Source organism: Rhagoletis pomonella, unplaced genomic scaffold, assembly GCF_013731165.1.
Source record: "Rhagoletis pomonella isolate Grant_MI unplaced genomic scaffold, Rhpom_1.0 Rhpom_scaffold_06159, whole genome shotgun sequence".
Taxonomy (NCBI): Eukaryota; Metazoa; Arthropoda; class Insecta; order Diptera; family Tephritidae; genus Rhagoletis; species Rhagoletis pomonella.
Genome location: NW_023464693.1, coordinates 1 through 10,249, shown reverse-complemented (window position 1 = coordinate 10,249; position 10,249 = coordinate 1). Strand labels below are relative to the sequence as shown.

Below are 10,249 nucleotides of genomic sequence, written 5' to 3'. Positions count from 1 at the left end.
GTTAATATACATCAAAAGAAAGGTAAATCGATTACCTTTCTTTTGATGTATATTAACAGTTGCAAATCATTTATACTGGTTCAAAAAAAATTCAGTTTCATTACAACTTTGCAAAATTTGATTGCGTTTTTCCGACTTATATATAGACGTTTTCAAAAGTTGCAAAATTTCTATAAAAAAGTTAAGCGATTTTAACAATGTTATAATCAAAAGAAAGGTAATCGATTTACCTTTCTTTTGATGTATATTAACAGTTGCAAATCATTTATACTGGTTCAAAAAAATTCAGTTTCATTACAACTTTGCAAAATTTGATTGCGTTTTTCCGACTTATATATAGACTTTGACTATGTGTAGCTTCTAGCGGCCAGTTGCATAAATTACTTATATCCATGGAGCCGCTCGAGAATAACACATTGACATCATGTGTAACCAAATTTTCGGAATTCGATAGTGGCGCTTGTAGCGTTATGTCTTGTGACTGGCTTGATGCAGCAGTAGTGTCTAAAACAATTATCTCATCTGGCGCTTGCAAACATTCGTAATTTTCCTCATCCTCAGTTAGATTAAATTGCAATTTGTTGAGAGTATTATAAGTTTCCGCTAAATATTAAAAAAATAAATAAAACAATTATAAGTATGCAAAATTGAAGTTCATTAGTAATTAAGCAACTACCTCGTCTGAATCGAGACATTTCTAAGGATGCTTTGTCAGACTGTCCCTTGCCCTTTCATCCAACATGTTGAAGACCTTCATTATCCAATGACTCCGATATATACAATCTAAACGAAAAATTAAAAAAATTTAAATAGCTAAAAATAAATAATTTATATATTAAAATATATATTTTTTATAAACGTAGCTGCTGATGCTTCAACACGTCTTTTGCACAGCAATCTGAAATTAAAATAAAATGGTAAAATTATTATTGTGGATGCAACCAGTTAGATTCTGATATCTGAAAAATAAAGTAACAAATTATTATTTCTCAAATGAAATATAATTCATAAATAATGGATTTTATTTATACAAAAAGCAGATGACTATAGTTTAGTAAAAATCAGCTTATTTAGATAAAATCATGCTCATATTTACAAGACTATTAATTAAGTTAATCCAACACCAATTTAAACATTTCAAATAAAGTTTAAAAATATATTAATATTTTTAAAAAGGGACAGAAATAGGGTGAAGAAGTTTAAAATATACAAAATTATATAACACATTCAGGAAGCAAATAGATATTAGAAAAAATTTTTTTTCAGTATTTACATTAACGAAGCACATAGCAAATAAAAAGAAAGTAATGTAAGTATTTAATTTAGGTTATTTTCTTATAAAAATATAATTCATTCTTTGACTAAATCTTTAAAATTATTTCGACCGCTGTATATTAATATTTACAGCTATTTTTTTTAATATTTACATTTACGAATCAATTATATAGTTGCGACCATTATACAAAAAAACAAGGTAGTTCCATTGTCACTTTTTCGTCGCCATATTAACAACCTGACAATTAAGCAGATTGTGACATTTCGTGCTACCATACCCAATATCTAAAATCCTTCAAATTTTCTTATTAATTTTTTGTCGATTTAAAAATATTTTGTTCTTACATGTACATTTTAATTGTGTGAAAGTTGACAGTTTATGGAATTCACTAGCGACGAAAACAAAGGGGGGTTAAGTGGTTAAACCTTACCTAAGCCGATGATAAAACTTGCGACGAAATTTCAGCTTATGCCTATGGGTCTTGGCAAGAATGTATCCCTGAAGGTTTGGCTTAAAATGGTTCTCGGGATACATCCTGTGATCATGTTACTTTCCAGAAGGTGTCGCGCCCGTTTTTCTGTACATATTTCCGTTGGAAAAATACCTCATCTCAGTATTCTAGGTAAATGTTTCCAGAGATATCTGTGCGTCACAAGAATTTTAGTTTACATATTTGGTTTATACCGCTAACTCTTTTCAATGGCTACGAGATCGTTTTCATATACCCCCATTTTTCATAGGTTCTGGATTGATTGCAGTTACCTCTATTCCAAGTTCTACGGTGGCACGCCGCATTTTCCAATAAATCCATACATATATCCATACAAAGTTCCAGGACTCTATCACAAATACTTCCAGAGATACGCACTATGAAGAATTCGATTTGTGTGGGAGGTTCCACACGCCTTTAGATATCGGTTTTGTTTTAGCCTATAGCCATTCTTGGAAAATTTGTGTACGAAATTTCAAAAAAATCGGTACAGCCGGTATGGGCATTGTGACTCCTCAAACAAAATGAACTAATGATTGCAAAAAATGAAATCAAACATCATAGTTGACCAAAAAAGAATATTAGACTTCATTCTCTCAACTTCTCAGAATGTAGTAAAGCTAAAAAATATATAATAAGATAGGATATATTAAAACAGCCTCCAAACATTTACCAAAGACGCCCCAGGACTACACAAATCAGTTTGATTGAAAATTTATTTTTATCTATTTATTTTATACTTAAATTTTAGGTGTGTCAAAATTTCATGTGAAAACAATATGTGTTGCTAGAAAAATTTTACGGCCCATGGGTCCTAAAGTAAATTCCATTTGCTGTTAAATGGACAAAGACAATGAGTATTAAATAACACATCGACATGTGTAATTTCAGCGTCTGAATTACATCAGAATCATCGTATCCGATATAGAAAACTACATTGTGAAATAATGAGATGACATGAGGACACTAAAAAAATTTTAAAATATGTTCACTAAAATTGTACTAATATTAAAATAACGATTTGGCAAGTTGTCATCGAATTTAATGTAAAATTTAAACGTTTTTAAGATAAGATATTGATTATTTTTAAAAGGTATATATTAATACAACTATTTTCTTTATAATCCCAAATTTAGGATATAAAATCTCCCTCACCAAAAAACTTACAATTGGGTAACGCCGCTTCCAATTTTTCACAATTGAGCAATTGTCAAAAATCTGCTTTTTAATCAAAAAGTTGTTTATTGAAACTACCTTGTTTTTTGTATCATGGTTGCGACCAATAATTTGTATATTTTTTAATTTTTTTATGAAAAATTAAGTTCATTCTTTAACAAACACCATATCGACAGCCGGTTCGAAAGCAGCCATTCTCAGAATTCGGTTGAACGCCCTATCTCAGAATTTGGTTAAAAAACTCCGTATCCCAACTGAAAAAATGTGTGTACATATATTGAAAATAAGATAGGGCGAACTGGCTGTTGATATGGTGTTTGTTAAAGAATGAACTTAATTTTTCATAAAAAAAATTAAAAAATATACAAATTATAGGTTGCGCAAGTTAGTCTTTTTCTTCTAGTGCGGTTTAGAAATACTACGTTTAGAATAATACTGATGCTTTGTATTTTGACGTTTTGGAATGCAGCCTATATTTGAATTTTCGAAAAGGAATCTTAAATGGTAGCAGGCGATGGATAAAATGTTTTAACGAGGTTTTGTTGTTGTTGTGTATTTGAATATTGGAAAAGGACTTTCCGACAAAAATGAATGTAGTGCAGATCATTGTGTACAAATACAAGTCAGATATCTTAGCAATAGACGTCATCCTGGGCCACAGCTGCGATCATCTGTTTTTTAGAGTTGCTTATTTTGGTCTAACCTCCTCTTTTTTGACCTGAGTTGCATTAAATAGTCTCTTAAAACTTGGTAGTATTTGTTGTTCAATTGGTAACATATATACCCAAAAACTTGAAAAATATTAGATTATTGCTTTTTAAAAATGCTATTTATAAAATTTGGTTTTGATTGCGACATTAGAAATATTCAGATTATAAAAGTTTTTCACATAAGTTTTAAGATTTTAAACCTTTTAAAAAGTACGGTAGAATGCAACAATGTGCTTGAATTTGTTTGCTTCTTCGTCAGCTTATTTGTTTGCCGACTAGAAAAATGGCGAACAGCCATCAAAATACTCACAAATGGGTGCGCGCAGCAAAATTCAGCCCTAATGGTAAGTTAATTTCATCGTGCAGCGACAAGTTAATAATTTGCGATACATTTTCAGGCGAATGTATGCGATAGCCAATATACTACAAGAGTGAAACGCTACAAGTGAAACGCTGTGATAGTATTTTTTCTCAAATTTCCATCTTTTATTTGCAGTTACATTAAGAAGCTCATAGAGGACAGAGCGGTTGGTGAGGAAGGTGTCGAGTTACTGCTGTACCACGATTGAGAGAATACAAAAGTATTCTATCATTCTTGCTGCTGTACTGCAACTGGGAAAATCCGCATTTCGCACGTGCTCCACTCGTATGGTAGCTTATGTCGAAAGGCTGGTTTTAGTATAATGCGGCATTCGCAGCATACCCTCACTGGCGCCGAGCCGTTGAAGAAATTTTGGATAAATAAACGTGCAAGAAATAGTTCCGATACTAGCACGTCCATATTCTTGTTAAGGGTCATCAAAAAATTCCTTGTGTTGTAAATAATAAAGGGAATGCCGGATTATACTAAAGCCAGCTTCCCGACATAAACTACTATTCCATACGAACACAGAAATATAAATGTATCTAAAACAGAATAACTCAAATCAAATTGGATTGCATTTGCATAATATACCTAATATTGGAATCTGTTTTGATCGTAAAAAATACAACTTGCAATCATTTACATTATAGTTTTGAAAGAAATTGATTGCAATCGTAAATTATGTAAAAATTTGTAATAACAATCTGCCTAAAATTTATTTTCCCCATGTAACGGTTATAAAATACGTTAAATCCGCACTATCTGCATTAACAAAAAATATACATTGGAATATCTATACATATAATAAAATTGTAACAGGTCGATGTCTGTACATTATAGATATTAAAGAAAAATTAATGTGGAGGGTCTTTTTTAGAGCACCAGAACCCAAATCAACCATTTTTAGAATTTTTGTCTGTCTGTCTGTCTGTCTGTATGTTTGTTCGCGCATCACTCGAAAACGAATGCATGGATTTGAATGCAGTCTTCACCGATGTGTTGCTAGTGGTCTAAATTAAAATTTAGGAAGAAAAAAAATTGGAGAGTTGCCACCTGTTTGAATATTGGAGTTTAAGTAAATTGATAAGAAAAAATGAATATTGCAATATGGGCGTCAAAAGAAAGAGAATGAAGAAGGCTTACAGCAAGGAAATATTTTTTTAGAGTTACCACCTGTTTGAAATTTTACATTTAATTTAATTTATAAGATAAATTGAATATTGCAATATGGGGATCAAACTGAAAGGGTTTAGGAAATTATATTGCCGAAAATATTTTTAGGGAGGGCTGCCACCTGTTTGAAAAATTTTATTGAATTAAATGATAAAATAAATGAAATCTAAATCTACATCTAGATATCTATACATATAAAAAAATTGTAACAGGTCGATGTCTGTACATTATAGATATTAAAGAAAAATTAATGTGTGGGGTCTTTATTAGAGCAGCAGAAGCCAAATCAACCATTTTTAGAATTTTTGTCTGTCTGTATGTTTGTTCGCGCATCACTCGAAAACGAATGCATGGATTTCAATGCAGTTTTCACCGATGTATTGCGAGAGGTCTAACTTAAAATATAGGAAGAAAAAAATTAGATAGCTGTCACCTTTTTGAAAATTGGAGTTTAAGTAAATTGATAAGAAAAAATCATCTTATAAGAGGAATAACCTGGTGTTTGAGGACAAAAGTCTATGCCATCTGATCAAAGCTCAAAAAAAAAAGAAAAAATCAATAGTGCAATATGGGCGTCAAAAGAAAGAGGCTGAAGAAGGCTTACAGCCAAAAATACTTTTTTAGAGTTGCCACCTGTTTGAAAATGTACATTTAATTTAATTTATAAGATAAATTGAATATTGCAATATGGGGATCAAACTGAAAGGGGTTAGGAAATTATATTGCCGAAAATATTTTTAGGGAGGGCTGCCACCTGTTTGAAAAATTTTATTGTTTTAAATTGATAAAATAAATGAAATCTATATCTACATCTATACATATAATAAAATTGTAACAGGTCGATGTCTGTACCTAATAGATATTAAAGAAAAATTAATATGGTGTGTTTTTATTTAAGCAACAGAAGCCAAATAAACAATTTTTAGAATTTTTGAATCTCTGTCTGTCTGTATATTTGTACGCACATCAGTCGAAAACATGGAATTGAATGCAGAGTTTTCACCGATGTATCGCTAGAGATCTAGCTTCCAATATAGAAGAAGAAATTAGAGAGTTGTCACCTGTGTTTAAAATTTCAGTTTAGGTCAATTGATACGGTAAAGTGAATACTGCAATATGGCTGTCAAAAGAAAGAAATTTACAAAGGCTTACAGCTGAAAATATTTTTGGGGAAGGTTGCCACCTATTTGGAAACTTTAATTTAATTTAATTGATAGCATAAATTAAATATTGCAATATTGGCATCAAACTAAAGAGGCTAGGAAATTTTAATGCTAAAATATTTTTAGGGGATTTGCCAACTGATTGAAAAATTGTATTCATTAAAGTTTGTAAAATAAATGAAATATTCTTGAAGCGGGTTTGAAAACTTTAATTCAGTTGAATTTATAATATAAACTAAGTGTTGCCATATGGGAATCAAACGAGAGTATTTGAGAATATGTTAAAGAAAAATTAATAGGGTTTATTAGATCAACAGAAGCCAAATATAAAATTTTGGTATGTTTGTAAGCGCATCACGCAAAAGCTAATGTATGGAGTTAAATGCAGTTTTCACCGATGTACATATTGCTAGAGCTCTAATTGAAAATATACAATCAATTTTTTTTTTGTTTTAGTTATCGTCGATCATTATTCCTAGGTATTTGAACGTATTAACTTTTTCCAGTGTGTCGTAGTTTATATTTAGAGTTAGCAACGGACCGTTCTCAAAATTTCGCCTTGATATAACCACAAATTTTTTTTTCTGTGTGGAAGGTTTTTCGCTAAAAAAAATTAAAACTTTTCGTTGTTGCTGCCAAAAAATTAAGAAATCTGAGACGTCACGTTTAACAATTTCATACAGTTCTCTTTAAAATGTATTTCACTAAACTACTAAACGGCTGCACCGACTTTAAATTTACTCGGTATGTAGCTCGGGATATTTCTAAAATTCTTATACAGACAAACCGCTCAATTCTATGTTTTCTTGATAAATTTTTTGTGAAGAAATTTCATCAAGATTTGTATCAAGCAAAAGCTTCGGTCGCATTCTGTGTCAATATTTATAAAACAAAAGCTCTACGATTTCCACATTAGTGGAACTGATTTCCACATGAGTGCAACTGATTTCATTGTCACATATGAAAAATATGAATTTAAAAGCGAAAAAGCTTTTGACTGCCGTAGCCGAGTAGGTAGAGATGTCGACTATAATTCCGTGTGTCGCAGGTTCAAATGCCGGCACATGGAGTATTTAATTGTTAGAAACAAATTTATTAATATACAAAATTTATACATTTCACATGAAATTTCAATTTGCCAATAGCATTTTCAATCTTGATAATTTATCAAGAAAAGAGCTTTTGATTTCCGTGCTAGAATACCAATTCTTGATAAATAATAATAAATTGACAAATTATAAAGAGATTCAATTTATCAAGTTCACAGAATCGGGCTGTCAATCTGGATAATTTATCAAGAAAAGGGCTTTTGATTTCTGTGCTAGAATACCATTTCTTGATTAATAATAAAAAATTTACAAATTATAAAGATTTTAAATTTATCAAGTACACAGAATCGGGCTGTAAAAAACCAATATATCTCTAAAATCAATTACGCTGGGAACTGAAACTTAGCACTGATGTATATATTGCAAATGCATTTGGAAAGGGGGCGTGGCTCCTTCCTTCCATACAAACTGAACTTCCCATATAGCTTATCTCTGGAACTACTTACGCTAACGGCCTGAAATTCTACACAGCTACATTTTTTATCAATACCGTACTTATGGCGAAAAGTGGTAATTATTGGAAAGACTGCATCGATATACATTTACGTAAACGCGCAAGTATCACTCGATTGGGAACCATTTTCTCCTAGATTTCTAAATCTCATTGAAATATTGTAACTTTGTTTTTAGTTTTTAGTAAAAGGTAAAATTTATGTGAAAATTTTGAAGAATTGCTGGAGTAGAGTTATTTATAAAAATCGTATTTATTAACCGATTTCGTTCAAATTTTAAATGTGAGCTATGTACCTGTATGATGGAAAATTCTTTTGATAAAAATTTATCCAATTAGTGCCGCTGGAGTTAAGGTTGAAATTCATAACACGTATTCATTTTATGGTAAGCAATGGTTTTACAGAAAATGAACCCAATGGATGGCGCTTCAGCCGAAATGTATAGAAACCCCGTGGTTGGTCTGCTTTGGCCCTATGTTTAAGTTATACGAATTTAGTTTTCAGATGTCTAAATGAAGGATGGGGTTAAGTTTGTAAAAGTGGTGAATTAACAAGGAAAGATCACGGTAGGTATGTATATCAATTGCTCCATTTGAAAGATACTTAAGAGATCACACGACTCATTTACCAATGTACCGGAAAACTTTTCATCCTATATGACAGCGAGGATTCTTGGCCCTCCTATAACAGAAAACTCACTTCTGTGCTCTTGAGTTTCTCTATAAGAACTTTTATTGGCATACGCATCGCACCAATGTTGTAGTTGCAAGATCATACAAAATGATTACGCATGCTTGGCAGAGATCTCACGGGTGGAAATAAGACCATTGGTAAAGCTCATGACACCAAAAGGGATAGGTATTCCATATGGTATCACAGCGTTACTATTATTGGCCTATGTGTGAGGAGGATACTGCACCTTAGTGGTTTCAACTTAAATCAAAAATTTTGACTTTACAGACTAATTTTGTTTTTAAACGCTCTTTTGCATTGGCCAACGAAAAGCTCTTATTAGGCGCCGCGAAGTAAGCGGGCATTGGCTAGTTTAAAATAAAACGATTCATATTTATTTTCTAATAAGAATTGTTTCTTAATTGAAAGTATTTAATACTAATATAATGTAGTGGTTAATGTTTTAAAATGAATTCGCAATATGTCCGCAGCTCAGGTTGATTTAAAGAAATCCGTTTAAATTTTTCGAATTACATCTACTTGAATACAGGATAGGCAGGGTTGCATACAAATGGTAGTTCCGTAAATATTTAAAATATGTTAGCTCATTCAATATTTGCATCTGGGCCAATAAATAATAACAAATATAGCCGAAAAAAAACAAAGTTTCAATTAATACGAAAATAACGATATTTTTTCATGGAGATTTATTTTTTTAATATACCTTGTTTATACCTACACACAAAAACCGGATTAGCAAAAAACCGATTGGACTCAACATCTATTTCTTTACAGCATTTATCCCCCTGTCTTTATAGCGCACTCGATAAAGTCTTATTCAGAAGTAAACCAAATCTGCTATTTTTAAACGACATTTTTTTAATAAATAATTTGCGCGGTTGACCGAAATGGAAACAAACAATAATTGTAATTTATTATAACAATAATTCGAATTTAAAACGGGCTGTATAAAGAAAACCAGCCTATTGTCACTTCACTTTCCAATGGTGCTGATTGCTGCAAGAATTATTTAGCGATTTAGAGCATAATCAACACAATATATGCACATAAATATGTATTATTTCACAGATCTCAGGGTCAGCTTAGAAATACGTTACCAAAATTATATAAAATTTAAGTAGGAATTATTTTTATTTATAACGTAAAGGCGCTATCTGACCCAATCTGATAAGTATATTTCCCCTAAAGTTAACCCATTTTATTTAATTTCTCTCGTGAAAATATATATTTTATTTAAAAATTTCAGATATGTAAATATATTTTAAATTTTTGCTTTAATTTTTGTCTCCTTTTAATATTTAATTAGATACCTTAAGATTAAAATAAGCTTAAAACGAAACAGCACAGCAACCCTTTTCTGTTCATCTTGAGAACACAAAACCCTCTTTTGTTAAAATTCGGCGCTGCACAAAATCCTGGCTTTTATATTTTCCAACAAAATACCACTTCGCAACCCTGGATTTTCACGAAGCGTTTCATTCGGGTCGTAGTTTGGCTACTTCGGGCCATTCGGTGTTGTATGCCATATTGGCTGCCATATTGTTCACACTGTCATCGCCATATTGAACACCCTGTCAACTATCTGTCAACCCTAACTGCCGTCCCTAAATTGGAGCGCTAAGCGTTGCGTTATCCATTGTCAA

The 10,249-nt window shown here is 31.5% G+C and overlaps 1 protein-coding gene across 1 annotated transcript; it reads right to left on the bottom strand.

The window, feature by feature from the left end:
* Positions 1-246: 246 nt before the first annotated feature.
* Positions 247-1,097, bottom strand: LOC118755400. The gene is made up of 2 exons (XM_036490238.1): positions 677-1,097; positions 247-603 (listed from the first exon to the last, which is right to left on the bottom strand). The coding sequence occupies exons 1-2, from the start codon at positions 693-695 to the stop codon at positions 266-268; spliced, it is 357 nt and encodes a 118-aa protein (XP_036346131.1). The 5' UTR covers positions 696-1,097; the 3' UTR covers positions 247-265.
* Positions 1,098-10,249: the final 9,152 nt, after the last annotated feature.